At 41.1% G+C, this 21762-nt stretch overlaps 2 protein-coding genes across 2 annotated transcripts in view; one reads left to right on the top strand and one right to left on the bottom strand.

Annotated features, from left to right (window-relative positions):
* The first annotated feature begins 488 nt into the window (after nt 1–488).
* LOC129655457 (PEST proteolytic signal-containing nuclear protein-like) lies at nt 489–1228 on the top strand. Its single transcript, XM_055585919.1, has 2 exons — nt 489–874; nt 931–1228. The coding sequence occupies exons 1-2, from the start codon at nt 502–504 to the stop codon at nt 1092–1094; spliced, it is 537 nt and encodes a 178-aa protein (XP_055441894.1). The 5' UTR covers nt 489–501; the 3' UTR covers nt 1095–1228.
* Nucleotides 1229–13428: 12200 nt separating this feature from the next.
* Nucleotides 13429–21762, bottom strand: part of TXNDC12 (thioredoxin domain containing 12) — a 34046-nt gene continuing 25712 nt past the window's right edge. The window contains exons 3-7 of the mRNA XM_055585920.1: nt 19989–20041; nt 19139–19212; nt 17027–17096; nt 16165–16248; nt 13429–14284 (exon numbers count right to left, since the gene is read on the bottom strand). Coding sequence (XP_055441895.1) covers nt 14205–14284; nt 16165–16248; nt 17027–17096; nt 19139–19212; nt 19989–20041 — 361 coding nt within the window. The 3' untranslated portion in view covers nt 13429–14204. The remainder of the gene's footprint in view (nt 14285–16164; nt 16249–17026; nt 17097–19138; nt 19213–19988; nt 20042–21762) is intronic.

The raw sequence follows: 21762 nt of genomic DNA, 5'->3' as shown, positions 1-21762 counted from the left end.
TTCCTTCTCCAAGGGATATTCCTGACCCAGGGATTGAACCTGCATCTCCTGTATTGGCAGGCGAATTCTCTATTGCTGAGCCACCAAGAAAGCCCGAAAGTGACTAGAGGAGGGGCTATTGTAGAAAGAAAGTCTCTCTAAGGAAGTGACATTTGAGTTGAGACCTGATAGAAGAGGAGTCAGCCTGTTTTAGGGATGAGGCACTTAAGGGGCAGAGAGGACAGAAGATTCTCTGAGAGTGAGACCATGGCTAACTGCTCTCACCAAAGCCTCCCCCTCTTGCAGAGTGTTTACATGGCAATGGCATTAGCTCAGTTATGGTCAGTGGCTGGTGGTTCTTGTGTCCACAAGCCCACCCTAGGGAAAAAATCCCCCTCGGTCTCATCAGTTATTACTCACAACTGACCAGTCCTCTTTCTGAACCATTTCTGTTAAATAGGGGGATTTAATTAAAATGAACTCAAAGAAAATAAATAAATAAATAAATAAGCGGCGGGGAAAATGGCGGACGGGAAGGCGGGAGAGGAGAAGCCTGAGAAGCCGCAGCGAGCTGGAGCCGCCGGAGGACCTGAAGAAGAAGCAGAAAAACCTGTGAAAACTAAGACTGTTTCTTCCAGTAATGGAGGGGAAAATTCCAGTCGCAGCGCTGAGAAGCGATCAGCTGAAGATGAAACTGCAGACCTCTCAACAAAGCCTACAAAGATCTCCAAGTTTGGATTTGCCATAGGTAGTCAGACAACAAAGAAAGCCTCAGCCATATCCATCAAACTTGGCTCAAGTAAGCCTAAAGAACCGGTTCCAACTCTTGCTCCAAAAACCCTTTCAGTAGCAGCAGCTTTTAATGAAGATGAAGATAGTGAACCAGAGGAAATGCCTCCAGAAGCAAAGATGAGGATGAAGAATATTGGAAGAGTGAACCAGAGGAAATGCCTCCAGAAGCAAAGATGAGGATGAAGAATATTGGAAGGGATACACCAACATCAGCAGGACCAAATTCCTTCAATAAAGGAAAGCATGGGTTTTCTGATAACCAGAAGCTATGGGAGCGAAATATAAAATCTCATCTTGGAAATGTCCATGACCAAGACAATTAAATGATGTGTTTTGAAATTGGGGTGTGGGGTGGGTGTAAAGTTAAAAGGAACAGTTTCCTTTTTTAAGGAATGGTATAAGACTATCTTTGGAGCCGCCTTTTTTTTCGTTTTCTTTTTTTTTAAATATTGAGTGATACACTAATAAATGAGAATTTGAAATTAAAAAAAAAAAAAAAATAAATAAATAAATAAATAAAATGAACTCAAAGGCTTTCTAAGATGACCAGTGTGGGATGATCAAAAGGACATACACTTTGGAATCAGAGAGTTTGTTGTTAATATTGTTTAGTTGCTAAGTCACGTCTGACTCTTTTGCAACACTATGGACTGTAGTTCAAATCCAACTTTCACCATTTGCTAATATGTGATTGAAGTACTGTTGATCATACAGGTTGCTGATCTGTAAAATGGGGGTCAGAATGATTTCCTTAAAAGAGTTCAATCAAAAAATGATAGTGTATGTAATTTAGGGGATGCTCAATAGGATATTCAGTAACATCAGATACTTTTAGGGATCTGACAACTCTTACAACTAGGTATATCATGCTTGCCAATTATTTCTCTCATCAAATACATGTCTAGGGAACTTAAGAACAGTTGCCACTTTCTTAGAAGCTATAAAGCGTCAGGTTGCCTCTCTAATCTTGGGGAAATATCTATGTCCTCTTTCTCAGAGGGCTTGCTGAAGGATACTGCTCAGGCTGCCTTGTGACCATTTGCAAAAGTTTAGTCTCATATTCCCCCTTGTGCTTTAAAAGGGAAATGCATTCTCTCCAGACTGATCAGTCTTCAGTCCGGCCTGAATGTAGGGGCTGAAAGGAAGGGGTAAGCACTTAACTTAAGGAAATTTAAGCACTTAAGGAAAGGTATACCCATCTGAATGCAGAGTTCCAAAGAATAATAAGGAGAGATAAGAAAGCCTTCCTCAGTGTACAATGGAAAGAAATAGAGGAAAACAATAGAATGGGAAAGATTAGAGATCTCTTCAAGAAAATTAGAGATTCCAAGGGAACATTTCATGCAAAGATGGGCACAATAAAGGACAGAAGCAGTATGGACCTAACAGAAGCAGAAGATATTAAAAAGAGGTGGCAAGAATACACAGAACTATACAAAAAAGATCTTAATGACCCAAATAACCATGATGGTTTGATCACTCACCTAGAGCCAGACATCCTGGAGTACGAAGTCAAGTGGACCTTAGGAAGCATCACTATGAACAAAGCTAGTGGAGGTGATAGAATTTCAGCTGAGCTATTTCAAATGCTAAAAGATGATGCTTTAAAATGCTGCACTCAATGTGCCAGCAACTTTGGAAAACTCATCAGTGGCCACAGGACTGGAAAAGATCAGTTTTCATTCCAGTCCGAAAGTAGGGCAATGCCAAAGAATGTTCAAACTACCACACAATTGCACTCATTTCACATGCTAGCAAAGTAATGCTCACAATTCTCCAGGCCTAGCTTCTTTCATGGATAGACCTAAACAAAGGAAAGAACTGAAAAAATCAGTGATGTTTATTGCATGATAGGATAAATGCAACCTCATTAACAAATTCAACTAAGTCCTTTTCTCTCTGCATTTATCTCCCACCACCAACCCCCTTGATCCTTGTTCTCTGGATATACAGAATGACTTACAACTCCTAGAACCTACTTTACGACTCAGCATTTTGCATAGGCCTTTGTTTCTACAAAGTGCCTTCCTGAATACTCCTCCTTTATAAAGAAGACTCCTCCCTACTCATCCTTGTATCTATCTCATTCTTACTTGGAGGAAATTTAATCACTCCCTCCTTTGTACTACTTCTGGACCTTAGGATTGCAGTTGGTACATGCTAGCTAAAGTAAAATGTTCAGCCCTAGGAAATTGGGCCCATGCTTTAATACAAGTATTCATTTACAGTATACTCATGGATGAAGGAGCCTGGCAGGCTGCAGCCCATGGGAGTTGCAGAAGAGTCAGACACCACTTAGCGACTGAGCACACATGCACAGGCATAGCTAAAGGTTCTGAGCACTGGGACTTCCTTAGTGGTACAGTGGTTAAAACTCCATGCTCCCAGTGCAGGGAGCCAGGGTTCGATCCCTGGTCAGGGGACTAGATACTGTGCGTGCGTGCTAAGTCGCTTCAGTCCTTTCTGACTCTTTGCGACCCTATGGACTGTAGTCTGCCAGACTCCTCTGTCAATGAGATTCTCTAGGCAAGAATACTGGAGTAGGCTGCCATGCCCTCCTCCAGGGGATCTTCCCGTCCCAGGGATCGAATCCATGACTCTTAGGTCTACCTGCATTGGCAGGGGTTCTTTAGCACTAGCACCACCCAGGAAGCCCAGATCCTGTGCGCCACAACTAAAACCCAGTGCAGCCAAATAAAAATAAAATAAAGATACTGAGCACTAGAAATACAATAATAAGCAAGTCAGATACAGTCCCCAGTCTCACAAAACTTACACTCTGGTAAGGAAGGCAGACGTTCACAACTAATCACATCAGTAATTACCATTGTGATCATTGTTTTGAAGGGAAAGTGATGGGAGATATAAAAGAAAGAGCTGTGTTGGTGCTGTGATCATGGAATATTTCACAAAGCAACATTTAGGTGGGATTTCTGAAGAAAGAGTTGGGCAAATATATGGGGAAGGACACTCCAAATAAAGGGAAAAGCATGTGTAAAGACCATTGAGTAACTTGGAAAAATGGAAAGAAAACCAACGTGGCTGGAATTTGTAATAGAATGAGAGAATGACATGCAGTGCAGCTGGAGAGAGACTTGGGAGCCAAATTATACCACCCATTTAAACAACACTATTGATTTTGGACTTTGTCCTGGAACTAATGGAGGAGAGTCAGCAAAGAGTATCAAGCATGAAAAATGAAACAATCAGACTCTGTTATAAAGAGAGCAGTCCCTGTGGAGAACATCTGGAGAGAGGGGCAAGGATGGATGCAAGGAAACCACCTAAATAGCTATTCATTTATTTAGCCATCTCATTAATATTTATTGAATGCCTACCACATGCCACATTCTATACTATGCCTTGCTGCTGCTGCTGTTGCTGCTAAGTTGCATCAGTCATGTCTGACTCTGTGCGACCCCATAGACGGCAGCCCACCAGGCTCCTCTGTCCCTGGGATTCTCCAGGCAAGAACACTGGAGTGGGTTGCCATTTCCTTCCCCAATGCATGAAAGTGAAAAGTGAAAGTAAAGTCGCTCAGTTGTGTCCAACTCTTAGCGACCCCATGGACTGTAGCCTACCAGGCTCCTCCGCCCATGGGATTTCCCAGGCAAGAGTACTGGAGTGGGGTGCCATTGCCTTCTCCGATACTACACCTTGAGGATACAGCAATTAACAAGATGGATAAAAGCCCTACCTGATGGATAGTACACTGTAAAAGTCTAGGTGACAAATGCTGGTGATCTAGACAATGGTGGTGATGATAGGGATGAAGAAGAGTGTGTTAGTCAGCTTGGGCTGCCATCATCCAGTACCACAGACTATGTGGGTTAACAACAGATTTGTTTTCTCACAGTTCTGAAGGCTAGAAGTCTGAGATCAGGATTGATTTCTTAAGGTCTTTCTGCTTAACTTACAGAGAACCGTCTTCTCCGTGGTCTTCACGTGCTCTTCCCTGTGTGTGTCTATGTCCTAATCTCTTCCTCTGAGAATATCAGTCCTATTGGATTAGGACCTACCCATATGACCTCATTTTAACTTAATTACTTCTCTAAAGGTCGTATCTCCAAATACAGTCACATTCAGAGGTTGGGGGTTAGGGCTTCAACATATTAATTTGGCGGTAGATATGATTCAGCCTATAACAAGGATTTAAAAAATATCTAGGAAAACAAATGAACAATAATTGATGATTAAGGAGTAAGATAGAAGGAGATGTCAAGGATGGGTCTCAGGCTGCATGTGTGCTCAGTACCTAAGTCATGTCAGACTCTTGTGACCCCCATGGACTGTAGCCTGCCAGGCTCCTCTGTCCATGGGATTCTTCAGGCAAGAATACTGGAGTGGCTTGCCATTTCCTTCTCAGATTTCTAGCATGTAAAATAATAGGGTGATGCTGTTGACTTATTTGATAAGGAACACTGAAAGTTCACTGTTCACCAGGATCCATTTCCTGTTTTTCAGTAGTTGTGGTTCTCTTGGAGTCCTGAAGCAATGTACAAAAATATATAGTTTGGCCAGCAGCATATCACAATGTTTATTGGCACATGATATCAAATACATGGAGGAGGGATTGGATCATCCATGCAAGTCTGAATGAGAAAGAGCTTTCAAAAATGACTTTATCAGCCAAACTTTCCTCATTCACTTCCAGTCTCATATCTCCTACCGTTATCTTAGCAGGAATCATTTAGGTGGAGTTGCCAAAGCCAAAGTGTAACACGTGGAATGTTAAAGAGAGAATGAGGTGAGGAAAGCTTGACCATATGTGTGCTAAGTCTCTTCAGTCATGTGTGACTCTTTGCAACCCTATGGACTGTAGCCCGTCAGGCTTCTTTTGTCCGTGGGATTCTCCAAGCAAGAATACTGGAGTGGGTTGCCATTTCTTTCTCCAGGGGATCTTCCTGACCCAAGGATGGAACCCAGATCTCTTATGTCTCCTACACTGTCAGGTGGGTTCTTTACCACTAGCACCCCCTGGGAAGTGGATCAGGCTAAATAGCACGTAAGTCCACAGATGGTTTGTTTTTAGATAAGAAATACCAATGCTTATTTATTTTTACACAGGAATAACCCAATAGAGATAGAGAGATTAATTATATAAGAGAGAAAAGGGAACATTTATAGGAAAAAAAAAAGTCTGAAGACAGGGAGGGGATGACTCCAGAACTCAATTAGCCTCTGAAAAGTAGAAATTGGGCTTCCCAGGTGGTGCTAGTGGTAAAGAATCCACCTACCAATGCAGGAGAAGCAAGAGACCCAGGTTCAATCCCTATATTGGGAGGATCCCCTGAAGTAGGCAATGGCACCCCACTCCAGTGTTCTTGCTTGTAAAATTCCATGGGCAGAGGAGTCTTTTGCACTTTAGTCCATGGGGTTGTAAAGAGTCGGACACTACTGAGCAACTGAGCACAGGACAGAAGTAGAAAATATCTCTTTCACTGGAATAAAAGGGTAGGATAAAAGGATGAGACAGATGCAGGGAAGGTGTGTAGATTTACCAGTAAAATGTTGAGGGAGTTATAGTAGAAGATCTGGATAAAGTTAAAGTGTAATGGAAGATACTGATCAGTTAGGTTGAAAGGATAAACAGTTGATTGTAATCAGAGAATATTTCTGAATTCAGGGTTTCAAAGGTAAACGAGTTTTGAGTGATAACACGATGAGACCATTGGAGTGGGTGGGTGGCTGAAATAGAGTGGAGGTTATTGACGATAAGGAGGTCCAATAAACAAGAGGCCAAGGTAATAGATGATGGTTTTTCATGGCTTTTCATGAAAATGGAAAACCAAACTTCAATTGACTTAACTTATTGGAATATCAGCTCATATATCTTGAAGTGCACAAAGGGGGATTCAAGGTTGACTTAATCCATTGCGCCAACCATGTTTCACTTCAATTTTTTCAGTATTTCATCCCCTTCATGTGTTGGTTTCACACTCCATCTAGTAGCAAGTAAGAATATCCTGTGAGACCTCTCAGAATTTCTAAAATATCAATTTGAGTTATAAATCATTCCAAGAGATAAACTGTTATCCAAACTTATTTAATCATGGAAAGTCTTTCTAGGGGCACTAGTGTTGCGTGGACTATACTTTGGGAAATGCTGCTATAACCTTGTTAAGCAACAGTTATTGACTCCTACAGTGGCTAGCCACAGAAGTGTATACGCTGGTTTAGGTAAGAAAAAAAAAAAGAATTTGTTAAACAACACTGACTAGATCACAAACTACCCGGGGATGCTGGAGTACCAGGCTTGGGGGTATACACTGAAGACTTGCTGGGGAGGACACAACTGCTTCACCACTAAGCACCAAGTTTGTACTGCTGACACCACTAGCCTCCAACACTGGACACCTCTGTGGGCACTATAACCACCACTGCCCCGAGGACTCAGTCTTCCTGCAAATGCTGTTATCTTGTGCTGCATGAAAGTGTGCCAGATTGGGTGAGCTGGGGTCATTTGCCTATAGTCTAGCTGCAAAGGGGGCTGGGAAAGCAATTATCTGGTATTTCCAACTTCTAAAACAGAAAGAGGGTCCCACCTCCCTCCTAAACTTAAGAGGTAAAGGATTTTTAGAACCTAAGAAAGATAATTTAATGCAATAGCTAAAAATAATTTTTAAATATCTATATAATATACTAATTTCTTTGCCCAACCTGAACTATATTATTTCCCACCTAGTCATATTTAAACTTAAAAAAACCTCAATATAATGCAACTCAAAATACAATTACATATTCACCAAAAGTGGTACAGCCCAAAATCTCATCATTTACTACATCCAATTACAAATGTAGAACTTCTAAGTGACATTTTTTGGAATATCATTTAGATATGACATCTTTTCTAAAATATGTGTGTATGTATGCATGCATGTATGTACATATTTGGCTGCACTGGGTCTCAGTTGCTTCAAGTGGGATCTTTAGTTGCAGCATGTGAACTCTTAGTTGTGACATGTGGGGTCTAGTTTCCTGACCAGGGATCAACCTCAGGCTCCCGGCAATGGGAATGCAGAGTCTTAGCTACTGGACCACCACCAGGGAAGTTCCCTGTATATACGATATCTTAATTAGGAAGTTCACCACTATAATAAGCAAGGTCTTGTTGTAGATAATAGGAACCATGGTAGCTATTTTAATCAGAAAGCATTTAATACAGGGAATTAGGTACTAAAATGATCAGAGGAACACACATTAGCCTGGTCCCCAAGGAAGGACTCCAAGAAAATCGTTATCTGTCCTGACATGGGAAATGAAACTTGACATCAATCTGGAAGGTAGAGAATCAGGAATCTGCTCTCCAAGATTCTGGTTCTGGAATCACACTATCTTGGCCATCACGTAATCTTAGCCATCATCTGGAATTAAGGAAGCCGTTGTCCTCCTGGAACACACTGTGATAGCTATTCATACAGCCTGAGATCAGGAAGCTGCTGCCAGAATAGTTGACTCTGGGGCCACATCACACCTGCAAAGTCACACCAGCAAAATGAAAGTCTCACACTCTGCAACTCTTGCCCAGCAGTTCCATCTTCAGATCTCACATGCAAGCATCACTGTAAAGTGTGTTCACTGCTCAGAAAATACTGAGTGAGACAGCATGATGGCAAGTAGAGCGGTTAGCAAGCGGTACGGATGGTGGTACCAAAGCAGAAACTTGGTGGAAGGGAATTTCAGATTCAGTTCAGTTCAGTTCAGTCACTCAGTCGTACCGACTCTTTGCGACCCCATGAATCGCAGCACGCCAGGCCTCCCTGTCCATCACCAACTCCCGGAGTTCACTCAGACTCACGTCCATCAAGTCAGTAATGCCATCCAGCCATCTCATCCTCTGTCGTCCCCTTCTCCTGCCCCCAATCCCTCCCAGCATCAGAGTCTTTTCCAATGAGTCAGCTCTTCGCATGAGATGGCCAAAGTACTGGAGTTTCACCTTCAGCATCATTCCCTCCAAAGAAATCCCAGGGCTGATCTCCTTCAGAATGGACTGGTTGGATCTCCTTGCAGTCCAAGGGACTCTCAAGAGTCTTCTCCAACACCACAGTTCAAAAGCATCAATTCTCTGGCGCTCAGCCTTCTTCACAGTCCAACTCTCACATCCATACATGACCACTGGAAAAACCATAGCCTTGAGTCAACTCTTCACATGAGGTGGTCAAAGTATTGGAGTTTCAGCTTTAGCATCAGTCCTTCCAGTGAACACCCAGGACTGATCTCTGTTAGAATGGACTGGTTGGATCTTGCAGTCCAAGGGACTCGCAAGAATCTTCTCCAACACCACAGTTCAAAAGGATTCCAATAAAATCAGATCACTGCTTCATCTGAGATCAAAGGGATCCAGTGTAATTAAACTGACACGAGGGGGAATTCCCTGGCAGTCCAGCAGTTAGGACTCAGTGCTTTCACTTCTAGGGGCTCAGGCTCAACCCCTGGTCAGGGAACTATAATCCCACAAGCCAACAACATGCCTCCCCCACCCTTAAACAAAGCAAAACAACAAAAACCTGACAGGAGGTACCTTGCTGGAGTGTCTGGATTGTGTCGCCAAGTTTACAGATTCAGGGTTGTTTGCTGCAACTGAGAGTTTGGGCGCTCAGCAGTGACAGGTGGCAGGTTATCCTTCAGATCAGATCAGATCAGTCGCTCAGTCGTGTCCAACTCTTTGTGACCCCATGAATCGCAGCACGCCAGGCCTCCCTGTCCATCACCAACTCCCGGAGTTCACCCAGACTCACGTCCATCGAGTCAGTGATGCCATCCAGCCATCTCATCCTCTGTCGTCCCCTTCTCCTCCTGCCCCCAATCCCTCCCAACCTCAGAGTCTTTTCCAATGAGTCAACTCTTCGCATGAGGTGGCCAAAGTACTGGAGTTTCAGCTTTAGCATCATTTCTTCCAAAGAAACCCAGGGCTGATCTCCTTCAGAATGGACTGGTTGGATCTCCTTGCAGTCCAAGGGACTCTCAAGAGTCTTCTCCAACACCACAGTTCAAAAGTATCAATTCTTCAGCGCTCAGCCTTCTTCACAATCCAACTCTCACATCCATAGATGACCACAGGAAAAACCATAGCCTTGACTAGATGAACCTTTGTTGGCAAAGTAATGTCTCTGCTTTTGAATATGTTATCCTTGGAGAGGTTGTATAACTGTGATCAGTGGCCCTGATGCTCATGGCCTAGGATGGCACAGGAGAGCTACCCAATGAAGGGAACATAAGTGGTGCTGAGGAGCTGGAAGGGCCACCTAGAAGGGCCATACTGACAAGATAAAGGGGCCAAGTACATGGACTGAATAGTGGAGGCTGATAAAATAGACATCCCAGCAGATGCCTTCATGGAAAGATGTGCCAAGACCAGGTAGCCATACATTATACCTCAGAAGATGCTAGCCTGGGCAGTGTCTCATATCTGAGGTCATGACATCATATAATTCTCTGAGACTTAATGCCATCCAGGCGAAGAGGAAAAAGAAATCCTGAAGTTGACCTAGTTTAAACCTCAAATAACCTAAAAAACCTTGAACCTGACTTTAAGAGATTTTGCTGTCTTCATGCAGAATGACAGTTTAAAGAGGAATTGTTATTGGAATATACAATTGTTTCTCTTTTTTTGTAATTGTATTAGTTGGTTTGAAGATTTATACTTGCTACACAGCCTAAGTCATCGATGCGATCCTTGAGTTGGTTGACTTGAATACAAATTACCTAGTATGGTGTAGTAGCTAAAAGCATAGCTACAGGGGCCAAATTGCTCACATTCAAATACCAACTCTGATCCCAGTAGTTTAGGTGAATTACTTACCCACTGTGTGCCTCCATATCCCTATCTATTATTTTATAAAGCACAGATGATGATGGAAATAGAACCAAATCCATCAGGTTATTGTTAGGATAAATGAGTTAATGTGACTGCAAGATTTAAAACAGTTCCTAGCACACAGTGCTGTATAAATATTTGCACCTTCAGCTGAAGAATGTTTGAAACCTGTAGTCTTGAAACTTCTATGGTTGCATGACCACTGAAAGAATTTTGGAAAACTATGTATTTTCAAGCTGACCTGTAAAAGCGTCACCATTTAAATAATTGCAAAGGACATAATTTTTACTGTACTGTAAATATTAACATTTAGAAAAAGTTGTTATGTCACTTTTAAAAAATATATCCATTAGAGTCTAAGTACCACAGGAATTTTATATCCATTTACCCACTGAATTTTTTTCTACCTTATTCACTTAAAATTAATAGATGGACAGGCTCTTAACAGTTGGGAATTTTACATCATTCTTCTTTTTGAATTTTTATTTCACTCTATCCACAGAATTATAAACTAACATAATGTATTTATTGAAGTAGGAAATGGCAGTCCATTCCAGTATTCTTGCCTGGAAAATTCCATGGACAGAGGAGCCTGGTGGGCTGCAACCCATGGGGTCATGAAGAGTTGGACATGACTGAGTGACTGAGCATGCACAAAGGATTTATATGCTTAAAACTCTCTTACTGATCATCACCATGTCATACCTCTCAATAGTAAATATATATATTTAATTGGAATTAAAGTGCTAAAATTTTCTTTGGCTATAAGAATCTAAGATATGTTAGACAATTTTTGTACCCTACTTTACAACCTCTTGATCTTTTTCCTGCTTCGGCAGTCACTGTGGTAACCAGCTACATTCAGAGGTTGAGGACACCACCATAAAGCTGCATTCCCTTATCTCTTGTTTTATGCTTCCATGGCTCTTTGTCGCCTCTGTGTCTGTTCTTCCAGGAAATTAGCTCCTCGGTGCAGCTCTGGACCAAGGAGGTAACCAGCTCAATAATATACTCTACTTTGATTCTCCCTCCTGTGCTTCACTTTCACCAGTCCCTCATTCCTATTCCTTAGAATTTCTTCCTAAAATATATTACCTGTATAGGCCTTATCTCAGGCCCTGCTTTTAGGGGAACTTAAGCTAAAATCCCAGAGTTAAAATTTTTCTTCCAGATTCAGCTATTGTTACAAGAATTATTATGTCAATCAAAACACACATTACAAATTATAATAATTAACACTAAAGTTTTATTAAAACTTTAATAAAACTACATCTCAGTGACATGACTTTTTTAAAATGTCATCATATATCCGTGGGAAGAACATTACTTACAGTTATAATGAGACAAGATTCAGCATTAACTCTTTTTTATATCAAGTATTCACAAAATGTTAAAAAAAAATTTCGAACAGATTCTAAGCATATGCAAAAGTTTTAGCTTATTAATAAGGACCAGCAAGATGAAAAAACCAATTCAAAGTTGAAATAAGATTATTAAATCAGATACAAAACTGGTTAATGGACCTATCTTCTCCCTGGGAAAATCATTTGCTTATTAGTTTTCTGTAAATTAACATATCTCTATAAAGTGGTAAAATGTCTGTACCCTAATTCATAGTAAATCAAGGTCTTCCCTGGTCATCCAGTGGTTAAGAATCTGCCTTGCAGTGAAGGGTTGAGAGTTCGATCCCTGGTCAGCAAACTAAGAGCTCACATGCTACAGAGCAACAAAGCCTGAACGCTGCAAGGAAAGATCCAACATGATGCAATGAGGATCCCTCGTCCCATAGCTAACACTTGACACAGCCAAGTAAATAAATATTTAAAAAAACAGTAAATCAAACTAAGCTATATTCTCTCAGAAAGTCAGTTAACTTTTAGACAGGCTTGTTACAACAATGCTGTGTGCTTGCCTGCTCAGTCACTAAGTCATGTCTCTTTTGTGACCCATGTAGCCCGCCAGGCTCCTCTGTCTGTGGGATTTTCCAGGCAAGAATACTGGAGTGGGTTGCCATTTTTTAAAATTCTCTGATTTATTCATTTAATATTTATTTACTAAATATCTCCTTTGTGTCAGACATTTCAAGAACCTTGTCATATACTTCGAATAATACTGATGAAATGCTTGCCTTCCTGCAGCTTACATTCTCAAAGAAAGAGGTAGAGAATGAACTTGTAACTTCAGCATAGTTATGAACAGTGCCTCTGTCACTCAGTGTTCCAGTGGAGGTGATATCTTATAAGATTCCTCTTTTTATACTGTTGAAATAATATACAGGGTAAAGAAAAAGAGAGTATGGGGGAGGGTAGGCTGTTACTATTAATAAAGTCAGTGAAGCTTTAATGAGAAATGATGGAGCAAAGCCTGTAGATAGCACAGGGAAGAGTGGCCCAGGAAAACGCAGCAGCAAATGCAGACTCCGATGCAGGCAGGCCCCAATATTTTCTAATGCTAATATTATTTTCTTGAAGGAGGCAGGAAAGGCTTTAAGCAGGGGAGTGACATGGTAACATCTGTGTTTTAGAAAGATTACTCTGGGGGAAGTTAAGGAGGATGGATGACAGGAGAGAATATCGGAGGCAAGTAGTCGAGTCACAGGCTGTAACAGTAAATAGGAAGTAGAAAAGGCCGTCCTGTACAGAACAGTGACAATGAGGATGGAGGGAATTTGGGTATTTGAAAAGTAGAAGAGACAAGCTCTGATGTCCATTAGCATATGGGAGATGCAGGTGTGGGAACATCCCTAGACAGAGCTCTTGGATTAGACCCTCAAGGTTATAGTTTTCTTCCTGAAGTGCTCTCCCTCCATTCCCCAATAAGAAAAAGGCCATCACAACATATTTCCTTTTAAAGTTTTATTAAAGTTTAATGGAACAATTAATATTTTGTTGTTGTTGTTGTTAATCCCAGTACAAAAATACAGTTGACGACTTGACAAAAATGGCTCCATCTAGGGCTAGAAGGTTTCTTCAACGGTTAACGGGGGGAAAGAAAGCATGCTTCCAGCTGGGGCCAGTCCAGAGCACACAGCCATTCCTGCACACGCATGCGCGCAGACAGGGAAGCCAAGCCAGAGAAGAGGAAGGAAGTTGCAGGCATTCAGGAAGAAGCCCAAGATTATTCCCAGGAGAAAAAGAAGAGACAGGCTGAGCTCCTTGGTGGGGCAGAATTACGGCTTTACATTTAGAATTTGTTGTCTTAAATGATAAGTTCTTTCCGCAATTTTTAACATTATAGAAAAGATGCTTCTGGTCTCTTTTCACCACCAAGGTGAGTTAAGCAGGAGGAAATGGAAAGATTCAAATGCTGCAGTGTGAGGAGTAAATCTCCAAATGGCTCAAGTTTTATGTCAAAAGGTGTCATTCTTTACCTTCAATGACAAAGAGATATTTAGGTGAGAGGGGACAGGACCAGGAAGTCTGCCACACTCTGCTGGATCACAAACATGGAGACCAGTTTCTGGCAGCAGAACTCTTCCAACAGTGAGAGGGGCCCTTCCCATGTGGGAAGGAGCAAGGTTTTCCGATCCATTCAATTGTTCTGATTCCTCAGTATTCCCTTCCCTGCTGCTTTCTTCCAGAACAATAACTTTGAGGAAAGAAGGGATGCATTCATGTTACAACTCATCTTCCAGATGTTTCTCTCTGAAGGCATCACCCGTCAGCCTTTCCTGAGCTTCCTTCATCCCCTGAACAACTGTGAAATAAACATTGAGGAGAAAAGCATGAAGCAGGTCTTTCATATTTGACAACCAACACATAATTTTATGTTTTAGGAGAAATGTAAGAGGAGCATAGGATCTGGATTTAAGATCTAATTCTGGATTTTAGCCCAGGAAAGTCTCTTGAATTTGTTTTCTCATCTATAAATAAGGTGATGTTACTAACTTCAAGCAGATTATAAAAATTAAATGAGAGAATGAATAATAAATGTCCTTTGTAAACTATGAAGTCCTACAAAAATGTTATTTAGCAGTTACTTTGGCTTACCCTCCAGGATTAGAATTGAACCCCTGTCATAAGCTGGAAATATCACGACACTAAGGGAATAGAAAGCATCTTCCTATCATCTCCATCACCTGTTCGGGATGAATGCTGCATTTATTTCATTTTCTGTGGAGGTTACACTGATACGTGAGCAAGTATGTGTGCTTAGAAGGAGGATGGTTCTTCACGGAAAGAGGTGGTCATGTCCAGTACCAATTATGTATGGAAGAAGTCAAGTTCTCAGGCAAAAAAGAAACCTGGAAGGCAAGCCCTGGGTAGACAGGAGATGAGTCTTCTTGTCTATCTCGGGAATCAAAGAGGGAAGCTGGGTACAGGCTCCCGTACAATGGCAGCCACAATCTGTGGATCTCAGAAAGCATACCAGGTAGTAAAGTTTGTTACACCCCTTTAGTTTTACCCAAGCATTTAGTAAAGTCAAGTTTGAATATTTCAGCTTCATGTCAGCTGAGCCATCGGGAATTCAGGTAAGGATTCTGTGTCTATATCTGGACTAATATATTAAAGGATGATGCCCATGTCAAGATGGCAGGGGTAACTGCATGAAATTCTAAAAGGAAGGTGAATTTCAAGGGTCAAGAGTTGGGGACCTAAAGTTCAGTTGCCCTTCTCCATGTGGAAAACTTCCCTCTAATACCAGCCTCCAGGGATCTGCTTTTGGGTAGGGAAGGTAACATTCTCCTTACCCATGGGAAGGAGAGAATAACCTCTCCAGATCTTTCTTCTCCCTATTCTGAGAAATGAGTGCTGAGGTCTCAAAACGTAAAATGATCAACAAACTGGCAGCATGGCAAAGTAAGACACATGGCAACTTAGAAATAACCCTCTTTTACAGATGGCAGGGAGAATTCAGAAGGAAAACAGTGACAGTATGTGGCATGAATTCCAACTTCTGCCTCTAGAGTGGTTGCACTCAGGATTAGAGAACAAAAAAGCATGACTGACTTATGATTTCAATCTTCCCTCACATGTTTGTGCTGATGCTGTTCCCTCTGCCTTAAATAATGCTTTGCACATCCCTCTGCTGGTTAGGTCTCATTCTGCAAGACTCAATCCAGTTATCATCCCCTCTAGCATGACTCATGCACTCTCCATGTCAGGCTACACCTGACACACTTTTCCCTTGCTTCCTTAGCTTGAAATGTCCTCTTCATACCTAGATCAAGTTAGTTTACTATCTATGATACCTTTCAGAATTGATCATCTAACAGCATTCCCCTACCTTTGAATTCTTCAAGAATAGTGTTAGTGCAGTGGAAAAAAACTAAGTTGTAGACTGAAATCCTGGCTCTGTGACTTATTAACTGTGAGTCCAAGGGCAAGCGACTGTTTCTGGAAGCCTCAGCTCTCCAGTTTCCTATGGGTCAGTTAGCTTCCTACTGGATTGTAAGAAGCTAGAGGAGGGGCTTGCTCTTCTCTTTCTTCTGTATCCTACATAGCATCTAGCCAAAAGCTACATGCAGAAGACGCTTAGCTAACATGCTGAATTAGTTTCCCATTAAACCTTGCATGTGGTTCATTCTAGTTAAACCTAGCAGCAAAGCTCCCTCCTGTGTCTCAACATAAGCGTACCTTGCTCAGCACTGATGTAGAAATACTTGTAGCTGGGGTTTCCATTCTCATTGATGATTTCAGGACGCACTTTGCCACTGGGATCTATTGTAGACAAAATGGCACAGGGGTTGCAATAACTACAACAGACAGGTACTTCAAGCATTATATGATATACTAGGCCTTCTGGAAAATGAGACCTGCCCATCTTTGCAGCCCATTATCTTATCACCCTACCCACTGTGTTTTACATTGCAATCAAAAGGAATCCCTTGGAATTCCCTGAACACAACCCACCCCCACTCTCAACCATGCCAATATGCTGTTCCATCTTTCTGGCATGTTCCTTTTCTGCTTGATTATAGTGGGATCCTATATTTTTATTTGTATTCCCCATAGAATCTAGCAGAATGCTGATCAAAGACAAGGTGGTCATTAAATATCTCCCAGGAAATTGTTTCTGAAAAGATATTTGTCTGGTTACAGTATCCCATTGCCTCAGCTGTGCTACCGGGCAAGGGTGGGAACTACGGCTTCTCTCGGCTCCTGTAGTGCCTCACTTGTGGCTGACAGTGCTTAACTTGCGGCTGATGCATAGATGATTGCTAAATGATCAGTACTCTCCCATTGCTCACAAAAGCAGTTAGTTTGGGCCGGGGGGGGGGGAGGGGGTGTTTTATTGTTTGTTACAAAAGCAGCTAGTTAATGGGAAAAGTTTTCCTTCAGACCTGAGGCTCTGGCATTTAGAATCCGTCACTCTCTTTTGAAAATGGCTTTTGTTTGTAGCCATAACAATATAATTTCACTAGGTGGAGTCAGTGCCTTGATGCACTTCTCTCTCCTTCTGTACCAAGGATCCCCAGATTAAGACCTTTCACCTTACCCAGGAACAGGATTCGTGGAATATAACCCCCATCGGGGCTGAAATCTTCATCTTTGGGCTCCTCTTCATCCTATTAAGTGTAAACCTCAAGTCAGATCATGTTCCTTCTCTCCTCAAAGCCTTTGAGTGGCTTCCCCTCCCACTCAGGGTAAGTCCTTGAAGTGGCCTGAGAGGCCCTACATGACCTCCTACCTGGGCACTTCTCTAACGTCACATCCCACCCCTTGTTTAGTTTCTCCCAACCACAGTAAGTCACCTGCTGTTGCTGTCATTAAACAAGCCAGGCATGCTCTCCACTCAGGCTTTTGGACTTGTTCTTACCTTCTGCCTGGACATACATCCCCCTTCATCCAGGTGGCTCACTCCCTTTTCTGCTTCAAATCTTTGCTCAAATGCCACCTTCTTTTCTAACTACCTAATTAAAACTGAAAACTGTCCCCTCCATTCTTCATTTTAACCACAGCATTTACCACCATCTGACATATTTTATTTCTTTGTCTGCCTCCCCATATTCAAGTCCTCATATGTAATTTAATGCCAGCAAAGAAAGTTGTCTGTTTTGTTCATTGCTTATTCACAATACCTATATTACTGACTTGCAGTTTTTCTTGAATGCATGAATTGATAAGATTGACATTTTAGTACAATTGTGAAGTTACAGTCCTCCCAGGAGACATGACCACATAGCTAGCTTTCTTTTTAAGAAATCTCTCAAGTTGGGGAATGCTCATTGAACACATTTGTGTTTTCTTTGAGTGGTGATTCTAAGTTACTACAGAAAATGGTGAGGAGTTCAGATAGACAGGAATCAATAGTAACTTTGTCATTTATGGTGTGATTCCCATTTCAGAAGTTATATGTGTTAGTATTCAGGCTATCTACTAGCTTTATTTTTTATTTTTTAAAATTATTTATTTATTTTTAACTTTGTCATTTATGGTGTGATTCCCACTTCAGAAGTTATATGTGTTAGCATTCAGGCTATCTACTAGCTTTATTTTTAAAGTTATTTATTTATTTTCGGCTGTGCTGGATCTTCATTGCTGCGTGGGTTTTTCTGTAATTGTGGTGAGCAGGGGCTATTCTCTAGCTGCAGTGCACAGGCTTCTCATTGTGGTGGCTTCTCTTGTTGCAGAGCACAGACTCGAGAGCGTCTGGGTTTCACTAGTTGTGGCACTTGGGCTCAGTAGTTTTGATTCCTGGGCTCTAGAGTACAGGCTCAGTAGTTGTGTTGCATGGGCTTAGTTGCTCTGCAGCAAATAGGATCTTCCTGGATCAGGGATCGACCTGTGTCTCCTGCATTGGCAGGTGGATTCTTTACCACTTAGCCACCAGGGAAGCCCCTATCCACCAGCTTTATAAGCAGTCCCTTAGCTACCTCAACATTAACTGTTAATGTGTTCAGATTTCCAGTCCTATGTTCAAATAAACATCATTTTATAGAAACATAGGGCTAGGAGGATCATCACAGAGCATCCAAGAATCCCACATTTGAAGAGTACAGCCTAAGAGGCAGCACAAGTAGATCACAGTACCTATTCTTATCACTTACTCGGCTCTATGATCTTGACTAAATCACCTAACTCCTTCAGGTCTAAGATGCTCAATGTATAAAATGGGAATGGTATCAATGGCCTAAAAATCCCTTCTAACTCCAAGGTCTGATATTCTGACTTGGGATTCTAAGACCTCTGGCCAATGTGAAGAACATAAAAGATATCTAACCAAGAAAAAGGAGGCTGTACATATAAGCCCAGCACAGAGTAGGATTTCAACTGAATCCTATTTTTCAGGGAATTGTGGCCTGCATGTGTGACTACATCTTTAGTTATACAAGAATGTAAAACCATGACATAATCACAAACTAACAATGAAAGAATCTTAAAAGTTAGTCATTTTAACCAATCTTTCTTCTCCTACTTCCTCCCACGAATGGGGGCTAGATGGTTCTACCATATCTGATACAAGCCTTAGTATTAGAGTTCAGAAGAAAAACACATACATACAAGTAGACAACTCTGCTTAGTAAGATTTTATACCATCAATGATGTTAATTCTATAACAGTGAAGACTTAAAACCACAGCAGAAAGGAGAAACTCTGGAATTCTTACCTCAAGATTTACCATAACAAAATTATGGGAAAGTTCTGAAATTTCTGTAGATTCTGCAAATTTGGGCTTTAAAGCTGGGGATGGGAAGCAACAGAAAAAAACATGGTTGTCATATCCAAACCTTAATTTGCTGAGATAGTCATGTAACTGACAGTTTTTCTAATCTTAAGACCCAGAAATCAGGACACCTGAATTCTGGTCCTGCTTCTGCCACTGACTTGCATAGCTATGTATCCTTAAGTGATTGACTTCATTTCTCCTCATCTCATTTATAAAATATAGATAATGGACACTGATGAAAAAATTACCACTATTTGCTTTTTTACATATTTCAATAACATCTACTTAAGAACAGATGTAATAAATAGAGGAATAATGCTCTACCATTAATGCACATGTATTACTAAACTAATGTTTACACTAATTTTATACTTTTTCCAACAAGATTTTATTAAGTGTAGCATACCAAACAAAAGAAGAAATCCGCTTGGGAAGCTGTAGGGTTATGTAACAGAGAGAACACATGCTGCATAGTAAGAAAACCTTACTAATTCGGTTCCCACCTCCTCCAGAAGACTTTGCTAACCACTCCTCATATCTCTTTTTGTATATACAACCGTTCATACAACTACTGTAGCACTTACTCCCATACTGTATATAACCATATCTTAATTGCCACATCCTTTAATCCCTTGAAAATACTAATGTAAATTTCTTGAGGGCAGGGAATCTGTTCCATGTATTTCTTTGGTACTCCTACAAGCAATAAACAGTGCTGAGCCAAAGTCAGTGCTATTTTTAAAATGTTAACATTTGAGAACACATCTGAGGTCTGATCATTTCCACCTACCTTTGCAAGCTCCACACCAGGACTTATGGATAATCACCATCAGGGGCAATCCACTTAAAAACAAAACAAACAAATTATAATCTAGTAATTCCACTTTTTGAAATGCACTCTAATAAAATGACCAATCAATGAAGACAAAGATTAACGTACAAGGATGCTCATGTAACATAATTTCAATAAAAAGAAATTTAAGACAATCTATTCAATAATAGTGGACTATTATAACAAAATTATTTCTAAGTTCTGATGTTCCAATAAATTGTGCAAATTTGGGCTTTAAAGCTACGGAGAAGAGATTAAAAAAAAAACAAATTACATTTTCAAATGTTACGGTTATATAACCACTGAAATGGTAACAAAACTTTTCATTGGTACACTGTCAAAATAAAAACTAGAACATAAAATTATTATCAGTGTTGTTGTTTGGTTGCTAAGTCATGTCCAAATCATTGCAACACCATGAACTGCAGCACACCAGGCTTCCCTGTCCTTCACCATCTCCTGGAGTTTGCTCACACTCATGTTGCTCACACTCATTGAGTCGATGATGCTATCCAACCACTTCATTCTGTTGTCTCCTTCTCCTCCTGCCCTCAATCTTTTCCAGCATCAGGGTCTTTTCTAGTGAGCTGACTCTTCGCATCAGGTGGCCAAAATATTGGGGCTCCAGCTTCAGCATCAATCCTAACAATGAGTATTCAGGACTGACTTCCTTTAGGATTGACAGGTTTGACAATCTTGCTGTCCAAGGGACTCTCAAGAGTCTTCTCCAACACCACAATTCGAAAGCATCAGCCTTCTTTACGGTCCAACTCTCATATCCATACATGACTACTGGAAAAACTATAGCTTTGACTGTGGACCTTTGTCAGCAAAGTGATGTCTCTGCTTTTTAATACGCTGTCTAGGTTTGTCACAGCTTTCCTTCCAAGGAGCAAGCATCATTTAATTTCATCGCTGCAGTCACCGTTCATAGTGTTTGTGGAGTCCCCCAAAATATTACCTATAGTTTCAATTATACAAACATGCAGAAAATAGTCTAAAAGGAAATGTTTCAAAACATAATAGAAGTTATCTCTAAATAATGGGATTGTGGATTTTACTACACTTTTTCTGTATTTTTCAATTTTTCTACAATTAAGTGTAATTTTTTTTGGAGAGGGCAGACCTCTGGGATCTTAGTTCCCTGACCAGGGACTGAACCTGGGCCCCAGCAGTGAAGGCATCAAGTCCTAACCACTGGACTGCCAAGGAATTCCCAATTTAGTAAATTTTTTTTATCATCAGGGAGGAAAAAGCTTTTTCTTTTATAAAATAATAAGCACTATATTCCACCTGAGTCAGTCTTGGCCAACTGAAGCTCTAATACTCTCATAGCTCAAACACCTTGAAGGTCCTATGTAAGCAGCCACTGGCTTTTTCCATCATCCACCCCCATGTCAGCACATCATCACAGGTGTATAATACTATCAGCATTTGGCACACTGAACTGTATCTATTATTTACTCATCTCCCCTCACTGGCCTTAGAGTTTCCTAAGCAAGGGCCTCTTAGCTGTCTCTATATACTCTACAACTAGTACAGTATTAATGGTAGCCAAAACGTATATAATATTTACTATGTACCAGGCACTACTCTACAGCAGACTGGTTCCAAACTGTGAAAGGACTATGTCAAGACTGTCTATTGTCACCCTGCTTATTTAACTTCTATGCAGAGTACATCATGCAGAATGCTGGGCTGGATGAAGCACGAGCTGGAATCAAGATTGCCG

This window comes from Bubalus kerabau, chromosome 6, assembly GCF_029407905.1.
Source record: "Bubalus kerabau isolate K-KA32 ecotype Philippines breed swamp buffalo chromosome 6, PCC_UOA_SB_1v2, whole genome shotgun sequence".
Classification (NCBI taxonomy): Eukaryota; Metazoa; Chordata; class Mammalia; order Artiodactyla; family Bovidae; genus Bubalus; species Bubalus kerabau.
Note: the sequence above shows the minus strand (reverse complement) of the source record. Positions and strands in the feature narration are given on the sequence as shown.